Below are 15,556 nucleotides of genomic sequence, written 5' to 3'. Positions count from 1 at the left end.
ACGTCCTCGTTGGTCATGGCTATGTTGGTCACGGTTGCACCCTTTTCCTTGGGTCCAAGACACCACTCCATAGGCCACCACTTCGAGCGTTAGAACCTCGAAAGGTAGGGCAAGCTCTCATACCAATTGATACGAACCCATCCCATAATAGGCTCGTATCATGCCATAACCTAGGTGTAGAACTCACTCCCAAAAGCTAGCTCAAATGAGGAGGGGACACCTAGGCTTATAAACCACCAACCAATCCCATACTTAGCCGATGTGGGATCACATGTGATTCATCAAAAATTTTGGAATCATTGCCAAACCTAACAGAACTACCAAAGGATGGGTTTCATTGGAAGAGTGAGGCTCAAAAAGCATTTGAAAACCTGAAAGCAGAAGCAGTCCACCAGTATTAAATTATGCAAAAACCTTTATCGTGGAGACTGATGCTTCTTCAAACGGCCTAGGGGCAGTTTTGATACAAGATGGTCATCCTGTAGCGTTTGTAAGGCTTTATGCCCAAGGCAACAAACTTTATCTGTTTATGAGAAGGAATTGCTTGCTATTATCATGGCAGTGCAATATTGGCATCACTACTTGGCAACTAATCACTTTATTATCAAGACAGATCACGAAAGCGTCAAACATTTATTGGAGAGAAAAATTATGACACCACTACAACAGAAGTGGTTGTCTAAATTATTGGGGAATGATTATGAGATATCTTGTAAGCAAGGGACATAAAATGTAGTGGCTGATACACTTTCTAGGGTTGAGAGCAATTTGTGAGATGGGAGTTAGTGCCATAAATACCAATTTGTGGGATAGAATTTAATCATCTTTGCAAGAAGATAAAGAAACCGTAGATCTTATTGCTAAAATGGAGTTAGGAGTGGCTTTTCCCAACAAGTCTTAGGATGGCAATATTTTGAGAAGGAAATCCAAAATTCTCATTGCTAATAATCCTCGGTTGAGAACTAACATCATTGAATGGTGTCACAGGGTGGTCATTCCGGCATAATACCCACAGTTAAAAGAGTTAAGGAACTATTCTATTGGAAGAAGTGTGATAGGGATGTCCAGCTTTGGCAAAGATCAAAATATGAGACTATTGCTTCTCCTAGTTTGCTACAACAACTTCCTCTTCCTAAGTCTATTTTTCTAGATATTTCATTAGATTTCATTTATGGATTACCTAGAATACAAGGGAGTGGTAGTTGATAGACTAACCAAGTATGGCCATTTTATGGTTTTGAGTCACCCTTGCTGGGGTGGCCAAGGTGTTCTTAAACGATCTTTTCAAGTACCATGGTTGTCCTTTAACCATAGTATCTAATAGAGATCACATTTTAAGTCATTTTTGGAGAGAATTCATGAAGTTACAAGTAGTGCAGTTGAATATGTCTTCATTCCCATCCACAAACTGATGGTCAGACTAAAGTCTTGAATAGATTTTTGGAAAGGTACTTGAGGAGCATGTGTTTAGATGCTCCCCTGAACTGGGTCAAATGGGTGCCACTGGCACAGTGGTGGTACAATACAACATGGCATTGTACAATACGAATGTCTCCGCATGAGGCTCTTTATGGAATCAAACCTAATGTCCATCTTCCATTCATTCCTAGAGATGCATCAGTAGCTGCAGTGGAGGAAGTATTAAGAGACAGGGAAGCTATGATTCAGAACTAATCTGGAGAGATCCAGAAATCGTATGAAACTTATTTGCACAGGACTGATAGAAATTTTCAAGGAGGAGATTGGGTTTTTGTTAAACTAAATCCTTTCACTCAAAATTCACTCAACCAGCACCATAACAAGAAGCTCAGTCCAAAGTATTTTGGTCCTTTTCTAATTATTCAGAAGGTGGGAGTTGTGGCATATAAATTGGACTTACCAGCAGAGGCACAGATTCACAATGTTTTTCATGTTTCACTGCTTAAAGGAGCCATGGGTCTGCCTATCAAACCAATTCCTTTACCAATTGGTCCCAAATTTTCTCTATTCTCAAAAGCTATATTGAACAAGCAAATGGTCAAAAGAGGTTCCAAGACTACTGTTCAAATTATGGTTCAGTGGGAGAATCTTCCTATTGATGAAGCCACTTGGGAATTTCTGGATGATTTCAAGCTTAGGTTCCCTGATTTTCATTTTTGAGGACAAAAATGTTATAAAGGAGGGGTATTGTTACATATGTGTCAATGTGTGATAAGTCTAGGGTCAATTGTAAGTCTGTAATATAGAGGGGTCGTTTCTGTAAATATTCAAATGGTTGTTGAGAGCTGTTATGAGCTAGGGCTTGTATAAAAGGAGATAATAATCAATAATACAATGAGTTTGTGTGTGTATATCGTTTCTCCTTCTAATTTCTTTTTTCTTTATCATTTGTATTAGAAATTAAGGGGTTCCCTCATAATTTATTTTAGAGTTATATTTTAGAGTAACCACCCCCCTCGGTTTAGGCTTACTTCATCTCATGGCCAACCAACTACACTACAGAGGTCACACAGAACCAAAGTCGACGTAAAAGTCTAAGTAACCTTTTTCCATATGTCTTTCACTTTTTGTGTAAGTCCTCCTCCCTGAAACTCCTTTGGAACATTCGGTATTCTGGCCTTCCACCTGAGTCGACCTACCTCTTCTCCTAGCATGTCAAAAACCCTCTATCGAGTCACCTTAGTTTGGCCCACATCTTTTCATGGCCAAACCATCACTAACATCCTTGAGCAATATGTTTACTATATATCTATCTGAACAAATAATGTAGAATGTTTTCTAATAAACTACTACTATCATATCATGATAAAAATTGAGTCGCAACATGCCTAAATCCTAATATCTAGGAATCCACCATGATAAACACAGACCATCCTTTGTCAAATCACATTTGCTAATTAAAGATTTAGAGTGTATTTCCCTGAGAAACCTCTATGTTCTCTAGGCTAGGTGATAGGTACATTGTCACATAGCTCTATTAAAGTAAAGGAATTGCTTATCTTTGAGTAACCTATATATAAAGCACTTAAAAGAATTGACTTCTGCTCGAATTTCAACTTTCACTGCAGTAAAACCAATTTTGAAAACAAAGTACCGAAGTCCATTTTAGAATATAAAATGTCAGAATTCTCAGAAATTTGCTTTTTTAACAAAAGGCCTGCATATGTATCAATAATAGAGGGTCTCAGACATTTGCATTAACTTAGTTAAATCAAAAGGAGAAGTGCCTTTTTAGTGACTTAAGGAACAAGGACAATGCCAACAGTCTAAGACTAGGCAAGATCAGTAGGCCAACTTTCGTAGAGCAATATCAACAGCCATCTATTAAGACTGATAAGTATGCAAGTGTTTCCTTAAAGAAAAGGATTGTGTAGAAAGATGCACATGACTCGTTAGTAATTTGCAGTTTTTCCCTTTTTTCTTTACACTGCATTCTCGAGATTATATTTAAAGAAAAGAAATGATAGGATTGGATAGGGAAAGAGAAGAAAAGAAAATACATAGTTAAGAGGCATTCTTGAGTTAAAGAAAAACAAAAGAAAAGAAAGTGTTAATTACATTTTTGAGTTAGATTAAATGGAAAATAAAAAGAAACTTTTTTATAAATTTACAGTATTGTCCTCAAATCCAAAAACAACTAATACCTCCATGTACTGGATATAGAATACTTGAACATGATGATATTATGCATATAGCATAAACAAAAAAAAGCCCAATTCATAGATGACCCAGTAAACTTATTATTCATATAGGAACTTCTAGCATATTATTATTTTAATATAAACAATAGAATTGTACTTACATTTGACAAAGTGCTCAGCCCCTTTTTCGGTCCCGCCGTCATTGAAGTATTGAACTACCCCCTCATGTAATTATGTAAATTGTCTTTTGATGTAAAGTCCGGCCATTAAAGGACTGTATTTTTGGTTGCTGCAAAAACTGGAGAAGTTTTAGTATGAAACCCTAAAATGAAAGAGTTTGATAGAGGGATATTTTGATAATTTCACACTTGGATGTATTGTTTTCCATCCAAATCAGGCCACATTTGGAGGGAAAATATTGAAGCCAAAAACCCCTTACTTTTCCAATCATTCATTTTCTTTTCTTATGTAATACAAACTCAAGAATGCAAAAATTAAAACTTTTCTTCTCTTTTCTTTTCTTATCCTTTGAAGAAAAACTAGAGAATGCAGTGTTAAAGTTGATTGGGTACTTCAAATAGTAAAGTTCTTATTTGTTAGTTAAGTACACTGTTAATTAGTTTCATGGTCTTGGCTAATAACTCAACTGATGATATGGTAATTACATGGATATCTACACCAGCCAGCCTTCACCAAAGATAGATGTCTACAATTATGGTGTATTAATCTTGCAAGTTATTAATGGTCGAAGTGATTGCTCCCTTTTACAACATGTAAGTATGAAACATGCTGTTATTCTCAATTCTTTGATTTGGTCCTATTATTGTAATTTGATGTTTTGAGTTATAGGTTTGGCGATATTGGGATGAAGGAACGAGCTTAATTTTTTTACATAAAGCGATTCATTTAAAACCCACTGAGATAGACCAGGCTCTTAGATGCCTCCAGATTGCTTTGCTATGCGTTCAAATTCCTGGAGATGATAGATTAACAATGGCCTCTATTGTGCACATGCTAACTAATGCCAACGTTATCCTCCCTGCTCCTAAGAACCCATATGATCGTATTTTGAATTCAGATTCAGATTCAGATATGGTCGTTGAATGTCAATCTTCTGGGGAGGATGGTGATCTTACTGAAGAACGTCTTTCCGGAGTCTATGAAGATTTCATAACACAATGTTATTCCGGAGAAGATGAAGATTTTATTACAGAACTATGTCCTAGATAATATTTAAAATGCTTCATCCCTTGGTATTCCCTATGAGAACCATAAAGTTTAAGCAGTTGTTTATGCAACATGTAAACAACGGGCCAACATTCGTTGATTTGTCATCTGACTGTTTTTTTTTTCCAAATTGCTAATATAAAGCACACTTCTAGGTGATATTTGTTTTCTATAGTTACAACTTACAATAAGTTTTTTAAACTACCACATCATATGACGCTTGAGAATTTGTTCGGGATCCTTAGCAGATGAGATTCAGTCCCTGCATCTAAAACAATCTTTACCCTGACCATGACAAAGATCCCTGACTTGGCTGAATGCAGTTTGTCTATGGACAAGTAAGCCAAGTAATGCAAGAATAGATTTTTTTTTTTTTCGTTTTTTCGAACAGCAAGCAAGTATAAAGTATTTAATATTGGTTTAGCATTAAGTCTTATTGAGTTCTTGTAATTTAGATTCCTAGCTCATAAGAAAGTATTCAATAGCCCAACAAAGTAGCCATAATACCCTTGTATATTACGCTGAGTTTTTATAGAAAATCATTGATATGAAATCATGGAGAGTCATCAAAGAGAAAAAATCGCACATTTTACATAAATTCCAGTGCAATAATCTCCGTTTCCTGCAGATTGAACTATTAAATCCACATAACAGCGGACAACAACCTTTTGGCACCTGATGATCGTTTTCAACGTTGAAGATCACTGTTGGAGGTGGGATCTTTGTTTTCAGGTAATATATTCTTTATATACGCTTTTGTTTCTGTTCTATATATACATCTTGATGAATACTTCCTAATGTATGATGACTGGTGCATGGAGTGCATGCCATTAGTCTTCTTTCACACTTTACCCCATTTTTTAACTGCCGGTGTAACATATAGGCTTTGTAGGGTCTGTTGTGATTGTAGAGTCAGAATTGACGTAGTCTTATCTTGAAGCCAGTGTCGCCTGATGGCTTTAAAAAATCAATTAACATAAAGTAACAAGACACTTAACTTACTATTCAGTTGAACATAATCGTAACGAGATAATTGAGCTAGTACAAATATCGATGTTACACAAAGTATAAGGTAGAACGCCATACAGACATATTAGTATTAACAATCATGTGGGCTAGGCTCAACAGAAGCATATAAGAGGAGCTCAGGGTCATGCTCAAAGATAGCCATATCCTTTTCACTCAACGTTACCCATGCCTCAATCCCATCCGATGTACTCGTATCCATTAGCAATATCGAGTTGGTATAAAGAGGTACGTCGTTGCAGAAGTTTGCATAGCACGTCCACACCGGCTTTCCCCATCCAAAATCAGCTTCATACACCCCGGATCTACAGATGCTACTCACGGAGTAGTAATCTGCATCATAGTTGGACAGTTCACGTCCTAACAGTTTTATCTCATCAATAACCTTCTCATACCCTTTTTTTGCCTTTGAATTGTTCAACAAAGGTAGTGTCAATTCTTGCAATACTAGTTTTGATGTGAGACGCCATGGTATGCAAACATAAGTTATTCGATTCACATTTAGTCACTGTGTTCCATATGATGTTCCCGATTGCATGATGTGGTAAGGAGGGTACAAATTTACCTCGTAGATTCACCACAAATTGCAAAATTGATGGTCTCTGTTCTGCATGTTGCTTTCTTGCTGCGTTTGTGGCACATTTCCAAATCAGTGATGTGACTGCTACTACACGAGACACATTTGCTTTCGTCTTGAGTTCACTTTTTGTTTTGTCCTGAAACACAAACCGCTTTGTCAAACACTTTCCGTCCTTCAACATTGAAGGGCGTACCGTCAAGAATGATAGTTGGAAAGCTGGATTTGTAGGTGGTTGATTATCCTCCAGAAGAATTGATGATGGAATTAGATTAGTGTAAACTAAATTTTTTCGAGGGTTGCCTCTTGCTGCAGCAGCCCAAGCATTCACAAATGTCATGTATGTCATACCATCTATAAGCTTATGCGAATTGCACATACCAATAGCTATACCGCCACAATCAAAGAAGTTCACTTGAATCATAACTAGGTAGGATCCTCGTGTTTGCTTCTTTGAGTTCGGAGGCTTTGGAAGTAGCCTCTGGAGTAACATGTAATCTGGTTTTGTTAAAAAACTCAGTAGGTCACCATCAACACTTGTCTCTATGTAATACACGCCTTCGTCATTACAATCAATGTGGCTTTCATCATTATACTTCCCTGCAAATGGGTAAAACTGAGTAAGTGTTTCGGACAATGATTGCTTTAAGAGTTTGGATCTTGCAAGAACAATGTCATCCATGTTGTTAGTCCCATTAAAGTTGTTTCGGTAGAAGAAAATGAAAGGAATGTAATAAGGAATGTGGAGTTGATCCAATGCGGAAAGCTTGTATGATCGTTGGTTATCTGGAGTTGGCTTATAAGGTTTCACGTTTTGTATAGACGCAACGTGGGTTCCACTTGAGCTCTTTTCTTCTACTCCTTTGACATGAGAGGATTGGGGATACTCGAGACTGCAAATGTAAATGGGAATAGCTTAGGTGCACTTAACAAAACACAGTGAACAGTATAATAATTTGCAATAAGAAACAAAATTTGATGGATCGATAATTACTCATAAGAAGGCACGTCCTCTTGAGCGATTGCTTGACTTGTGAAGAAACGATGTTTGTTCGAATGCTCAGTGGGGTAACGATATGAAACGAGTGGTCGTTTGAGCACACGAAGAGGCTGCATCGATGGCTTTGAAGATGTAAACAAGGTACCAAACCACCCCATTATCCTCATTTGCTAACCTGATGTCTTGAATTTATTTATAAAGGCAAAGAATGTATTACAAATGCCATATTAGGCATGTTGCTAATATGGAGTTAGTTTGCTTAGTAGAGTCTCTTATCTCTTGAGGAGAAGATATAGGTCTACTTCCTGATGATGATACTTCTCGAGAAGATACAAGTCTACTTCCTGATAATGATACTTCTTGTTGTTCATGGGAGTAGTATAAAAGTATATTGAATTTGCCGTTAAAAAACCACATGGGGTATGTTAAGAAACTAACTAGAGTAAGAAGCATATATATAAATTTTGTAACAGTTTTTCCTAATTAAAAGGTTTAAGTCTCTACTAATAACAATAAATCAATAATACAACCACATTAAAAAGTTTGTAGTGTTAGTGGAAATAAAAAAAAAAAAAATAAAAGAATACCAAAAAAAACTAGGGAAAAAACAAGGAACAAAACCACAAAGAAAAACTAAAAAGGAATATGACGTGACAAATTTTGAAGGGAGAATTTCATATATGTGTTATATTGAAATCTTAATTACATATTTATCTAACTTAAATTAATAATTACATATATATTCAATTTTTGTTTGGACTATATCATATCTGCCCAAACTACAAATTATATTGTGATAAAGACTAAAAAGAAAGAAAGAAAAAAATTACTCACAAATATTGTTCATTTCTAACGATCCTTTTAATTAACATACACTCATTTAGGCTTATGTTTTTTCTTTGCCATTATGTTTAAAAATCATATGTGCTTACAAATCCTTTTATGGTTGTACTTTGTTTCTTTTTTATGGTAATCACTTTCGAAGTATCTTATAAAATCCTTACTTAGCTGCAATATTATGTATTTTGAGGATTCATTTGTTACATAATATTACAATATCTTAATATAAACATAGTTCGCCATGATAACATAAACAATAACATAAGCGACAGTCATTTAGGCATATTTTTTGGTCAAATGTCATGGTCTATCGTGTTTTTATCTATTAGGTTTTATAAAAGGTGTTCGTGATAATATAGCGACAATACTTAAACTCTTTTAGCTATATGAATCATGCACTACAACCACAATTTCTTTCATGGTAATGATATCTATTTGATGTTATTTCATAGCAACGGACCAATGGTATTGATTAATCTGCACGACATGTTGCTCATGGATTCTTTATTTAGCGTTTTTTGTTTAGTAGTTTTATTATACCATAAAATTGTTTTGTTTATTATTTGTATATACAAAAGCTTTCTTACTGTGTGTCTTTAATTTGCTCTACTGATTCACACCCGATCATATATATGCAATCACAACTTCGAGATGTGTTTAGATCTTGTAAAGGTTTACCTTGTTAATTACTTATGCAATTCATTTAATATGTAATTGGTTGTTAATTAGGAATGATAAATAGAGAATTTATTGAGTAAATGTGATTATATATCATTTTATAATACAATGGATAAATATGATATAATATAGACAAAATTTGGATATATATGTAATTATTAATTTAAGTTGGGTAAATATGTAATTAGGGTGTTAATATGAGACATATATGAAATTTTCCCAATTTTGAACAGTTATATGGAGTGTGAAGTAATAAATGAAATGTAAAAACCCATAAAAACCAATATAATAACCCTTATAAACTTTGTCATACTAAATACACGGGGAAGTGAAAGTGGGGTTATCTCACACCCAACTTGGTTGAAATACCACTCACATATTGATTTTTTATTCCATAAATATCATGGAGGCTCAATCATGTATTCATTATACAAAAACTATTTAAAAAAATATTACGTGAGAACTTTTTCACCTAAATTGGGTGTGAGACAACACCACATTCGCTATTTCTCAAATACATATGTTACTTTTTAAAAGAATATAATAAATCAAAACAAACGAAAACCATTATAATAAATATTTATGAACCAAATGAAAAATAAAAATATACAAAATCCAAAATAGTCCTAAAAGAATAATATGATAATTTTCTTAAAATTTTACTATAATATTAAATACATATGTTTTATTCAAATAAAAAAAAAAAGCACGTTACTCAATTTGAGTGTGTAATAGCACTACCTTTACTTCTCATATTATATTATAATATTAGTCAAAAATATTATTCTCTGTCCCACTAAACTTAGCAATTTTAAATTTTCAAAGTTAAATTTTACGAACTTTGATCATAAATACTTTTGTATGTATTATATAATATTTGATAAAAGTTATATAAATTGATTGTATTTTATATGTATGTTTCATTAGTATAACTTTCATCAACTATTACATAACATAAATAAAAATATATATATTCAAAGTTGATAGAGTTTGACTTTCATGGGATGAAAGAAATATTTTTTGCTTTGTGCGTCTAATACAATCAAGTTTTCTTATTTAATGAAGTGTATATAAAACTCTAAAACTAAAAAGACAGTTTTGATTGCAGTCTATCAAGGAATTAAGACTAATCCACATATTTAAAAAGCAGACAACTTCTTATTAATATATATATGATAACAAATAATGAAAGTAGAAAGGCCTAAATAGCATCTCAAGGGGGGGAAGCCTCACACCACTCGGTCTAAATAGCATCTCAACTAAGATTAAATGCCACTTTGGTGACAATAACTTGGTAGGGTAGGAAGAGTTATTATTGTGGAAAAAACGATTTGAGAATATAGTTGTTGAGAGTTGATAGTGAGAACTGTACTATTATGAGAAAGAAACAAAACAAATCAATTTTAGTGAGGCATGTAAAAATTGTGAGTGTATAGAATTACTTATTCCAATAGCTAATTTTATTAATTCAAACACCAGTACTTATATTTGATAGTGTATAGAATTATTAGATAGTGTATTGTTGTAGTTATTATTATTTTTTTTTTCAAGGTGTGGATCATTTGTTCGCAATAGATGATCTAGTATAGGTTGTCTTAATCGGGTCTGTATTAGAGAGTCCCCTCACCCTCAATACCTAGTAGGAGGAGAAACTCCCAACTAAACCGCCCGAAGACATGACATATAATTGGGATAAAACTTTGACCCATCTGGAGAACTCAAACCTGCTTCATTTGAAAACTTTTTGTGAAATTCCTTTAAATGTCATTCCTATGTCTTAAACTCAATACCTCCAGCATATAAAACTGGTGCTCAACAACTGAGTTATAATGGAAAATATTGTTATAGTTATAGTTAATGTAATAGTAAAACCCGAGAATTTACATGGTCTATGTTTCTAACTATCCTAAGGTGTTTATCTGGTAAATATTAAAACTTAGGACTTTTTAAAATATTGACATGAAAAGAATGTATGCAAGTTTTTTCAAATCCCAATGAATCTATTAGTTACTCCTATAAAGGTGTTTGGTAGGAGGGAATCATAAAGAATGAAAGTGTAATAGAGAATGGAAATAGTGAGAAAGAGAATGAGTATTTGGAAAGATAATGGATTCTGTTGTTTGGTACCTACAGAGAATGAATATATATAAAAAAATAAAATTTTAAATAATAATACATTTATTACATATAACATCTTCAAAAAAAAAAAAAAAAAATTTCGATTCTCATTGTAGAGAATGGAGAGAATGAAATTGATTCCCCTTTCTCCTTTCCTATTCCCTTTTTTCGTCGCAAACAAACAAAGGAAGTCTTTTCCATTCTCTTTCTCCCCTTTCCATTCCATCATACCAAACACTTAGGGTATGTTTGTTATGTAGGAATAAAGCCCGGAATGGAAAGCCCAATTGCATTCCGTTAGCAAAAGTGTGTTTGTTTAGTGCATAGGAAAAGAATAGATCATTGCTCCTATAAATTAATCCCCTCAACTTCCATTTTTCCCATTCATCCCACTACCCCCATTTTTGTTCCATTCCGTGCTTGAATGACGTGTATAAAGACCAATATACCCCAATATTTCCTGACTTCAAGGTAACCAACTATACTAGTCTCATATATTTCTTAGCACACGAATACTACTCTCATATTTTTTTCACCCAATAGCCAGCTTCTCTCAAAATTAGTGTTTCAAGGTAAAAATTTATTTTTGCTTATTATCATTGTTCTTTTTATGATTGTTTGATTTTAAGGTAGCGACTTCTTACTCCAAAATTTCCATAAAATTGGTTTATCCTTTTTAATTTGGTTCTAATTTTTTCTATTATTCACATCTGATACAAAACCAATATGAAGTAGAGTAATTGAGGCTGTTGCTATGTTGTTGTTTCACACACAAAAACAAAAAGCCATAAGGTTTTTTTTCCACAGCTCATATTTGCACAAAAAAAAACTCTCTTTTTTGCTTTTTGCAATAGTTTGCTTATTATGTGTTTGATAAAATGTCACAATGAAAGTACAAATAGCAATAAGACGGTTCACATAGTCTAACTGGGAAAACCGGATTTTTTTAATATATATTATACATAAATACAGAACTTGGAAGATAAAAATTTCAATATATAGGCTAAAAAAATATAACAATCAATGTTATCTTCTACAGGGTTTGAGTCTCAACTAAAGCTAAGGTCAAACACGAACATGTTAAGGTCATACACGAACACGACCTCTTTACTAATCATGTCATTTTTTTTTTCAAACACGAACACGACACGAAAATTAACAGGTGCACCTGTTAAGAAACCTGTTAACATATATTTTATAGAATTCGTGACTAATATTTAAAAAAACCTTAACGATACAAAAACTCTTACAAATCTCAATTATTATATAACGATAATAATCCTTACATTACAAAAGTTCATAGAAATCTTACCTTTATAAAAATCATTTATCAAATCATAAAAGTCAATTCTTATATATATATATATATGGTAGAGATCCTGAAAGAAGGTGTCTTAAGGAGAGAAGGTCCTATAGGCCAATTAGAACGCGACATGTGTCAAAATGAAAAAAAATGCGCGGTGGCATTTATGTAAATAAATCAAACTTTTGTCAGCCTGGTTTTGGGTCAGCTTGGGTTATGATCAGTTTGGTAGGTCAGCTTGGTTTGGTCAGCATGGGTTCTGGGTCAGGTTGGGTGGTCAGCTTGGTCTGGGTCAGCTTGGGTTCTGATCAGCTTAGTTGGTCAGCATGATCAGTTTGGTCAGATTTGGGTCACGGTCTGATTGGGTCAGGTTGGGGTCAGGTTGGGTCAGCTTGGGGTTGGGTTGAGTCAGCTTAGGGTCTGGGTCAAGTTGGGTCAGCTTGACACAATCTACATAAATGTAGATTATGGGGTTTGGGTCAGCTTGGGGTCAGGTTGGGTCAGCTTGGGGTCTGGGTCAGGTTGGGTGAGCTTGGTTAACTTGGGTTGGGTCAGCGTGACACAATCTACACAAATGTAGATTAATCTATACAAATGTAGATTATAAGTTTTGGGTCAGCTTGGGGTCAGGTTGGGTCAGCTTAGGGTTGGGTTGGGTCAGCTTGGGGTCTGGGTCAGGTTGGGTCAGCTTGGTTAGCATGGGTTGGGTCAGCTTGACACAAAACTACACATAATCTACACAAATGTAGATCCCAAGCTGACCCAGATTCCAGACTGACCAAGCTGACCCATAACCCAGGCTGACCAATCTGACCCAACTAAGCTGACCAAGCTAACCAACCAAGCTGACCCAGACCCAAGCTGACCCAAAACCAGGCTGACAAAAGTTTGATTTATTTACAAAAATGCCATCGCGTTCTTTTTTTTTAAATCCACATGTCGTGTTCTGATTGGTTCATAAGACCTTCTCTCCTTAAGACACCTTCTTATTTGATCTCTCTCATATATATATATATATATATATGTATGTATGTATGTATGTATGTATGTATGTATGTATGTATGTATGTATGTATGTATGTATGTATAACCTTAACATGTCCTAACAGGTCCGAATATGTTAAGACACAAATCTTAACAGGTCTTAACAGGTTCGGACCTGTTAAGACACGAAACCAAATAAGGTCAAACACGAAACCTGTTAAGAACAGGTCATGTCGTATCATGTTAACAGGTTTCGTGTGAAATTTGTGAGCCTGAGTCCCAACGATGTATGTGGATGTGTTGAACAAGAATCTTCATAGATATTCTTGGAAGTTAGAAGGTATAAGTTATAACTTCCCTACTTTGTGACTTACACATAATACACCCTTAAACTTTATAATGTATTATATTTAGTTTAATCTTCAACATTTGACCCTTCTTCCCCTCTTAATTACTAAACAAATTTGGAGTCGGTTTTTGCAGTACCAACATTAATCTGCCCCGGCCGTGGTATCTAACTTTAAGTTGTCGTTTGATTCACATTTTGCCAGCACACTCTAAATGATGTTCCCAATTGCATTTCGTGGTAAAGGTGTTGAGGAATTCAGTATAATAACGAACACATAACCATATCTTTCATAAAATTGTTGTTTGTCATCTTTAGTGAATTGATTCAATCTTTGTTGGGAAATTCAGTAGAATAACAAACAAATAGCCAGATAATTGCCATCTCTGAAAGTGATTACATGTCTTTCACCCAAACTATTCAATCGAATACAATTCAGAACATTAAGAATTTTTTGTATGTTGCTATTTGAGGTTTTGAAGTTTTAACCAAAATAAGAATATGACCATGATAATAACGACAGATATATAAAACCCGACTCATTAACTCCATAAACGATATTAAAACAAGAATTAGTCCTTTAAGTTCAGAATATTTAATTTTCGAAGAACTTGTCATCATAATAATTTAGTAGAAATAAAAATTGGCTCAATCCAGGGCCTTGGTACTCGCTCCCAGTGGCGCTGGCCCTGGATCCCGGCCCTAAAATCATAATAAATTTGGATAGTATTTAGCTGCTTTGGCCTTGAGTACTTGTAAAGCCTTTGTATCAAACCGAAATCTTATTTTATGCATGGTGATTACGCCCGTTACGGTCAATAAGTTTCATTAAGTTTATCGTGTAAATTTAATGTCGCCCAATCACCGACGGTTGAACCGTCAACGTAGCCGCCAGTCGGGTCTTGCTTCTTTTATATTCTTCGATTCAATCAGCCGACTTGTTTCAAACGTTGCCCATCAAGTCAAACATTGTCACTTTCAAACTATATAGTATATAGCTATATTATATTAATTCTTTCCTCATAATTTCTATAGTGTTAAAACTGGTTGCATAACACTGCACCGAGGTTTGAATTTATCAATTTATACTACGCCAGTGGTGTCAAGTGGAGTATGTAATTAAATTAAAGGTAATTGATTTAATGTGGATAGTGAAGATATTTTAAAAGATTAGGAATTGGTCGTGTACAATTGATTAATTAAAGCTAAAATGGTTATTTCACATCTAACTCAATCGAGGTTCATTAGAGTACTTTGGTTAATTCGTAACTTATTTTTATTTTTTAACTCTTTTTAAAATTAGGGGTGTAGAATTTTCGTAATTTGTTCAGTTTTTTTGTATGCTCTGCTTTTGAACATTTATACAGGTTTAAACTTTTTTTTTTTTTTTTATTATACTTTTGTATACTGTTGAGTATTTTTAGTGATTTAATGTTTGGATATTGAAAAATTGAAACTTTAAGGTATGGGATTGAAGATGGGTATTTTGATGCACATTATGTGTTCGATAAATTATCTGACTCAGAAGATGACGATCCAGCTGATGAGAGTTTGTGTTCTTACTTCTGATGTGAATTATGACTACAGTTGGATTAGGAATCTTGATCACAGATATCTTTGATGATAGACTATATTTGTCTTGGTAAATTAGCAATTTTGTGCCAAAATAAGTTGGTAACATCTTGCTATGATTGTAGCATTTTTATTTAAAAGTATGGCAAAATGCATTTATGTGATCAATAGATTGTAGCATAGAAACATATATGCGTACGTACAACTTGCAAATCGCTTCTTGAAACAAGTTTGACACTAATAAATAAAATGTGAAGGAATAAAA

At 34.1% G+C, this 15,556-nt stretch overlaps 1 protein-coding gene across 1 annotated transcript; it reads right to left on the bottom strand.

Annotated features, from left to right (window-relative positions):
• Positions 1 to 5,850: 5,850 nt before the first annotated feature.
• Positions 5,851 to 7,608, bottom strand: LOC122596822 (vinorine synthase-like). The gene is made up of 3 exons (XM_043769471.1): positions 7,445 to 7,608; positions 6,383 to 7,343; positions 5,851 to 6,279 (listed from the first exon to the last, which is right to left on the bottom strand). Exons 1-3 carry the CDS (start codon positions 7,606 to 7,608, stop codon positions 5,947 to 5,949), a joined length of 1,458 nt encoding a protein of 485 aa, XP_043625406.1. The 3' UTR covers positions 5,851 to 5,946.
• Between the last annotated feature and the right edge of the window lie 7,948 nt (positions 7,609 to 15,556).

Source organism: Erigeron canadensis, chromosome 4 (genome assembly GCF_010389155.1).
Source record: "Erigeron canadensis isolate Cc75 chromosome 4, C_canadensis_v1, whole genome shotgun sequence".
NCBI classification, from domain to species: Eukaryota; Viridiplantae; Streptophyta; class Magnoliopsida; order Asterales; family Asteraceae; genus Erigeron; species Erigeron canadensis.
The sequence above is the reverse complement of the archived record's forward strand: the minus strand, read 5'-3'. Positions and strand labels throughout refer to the sequence as shown.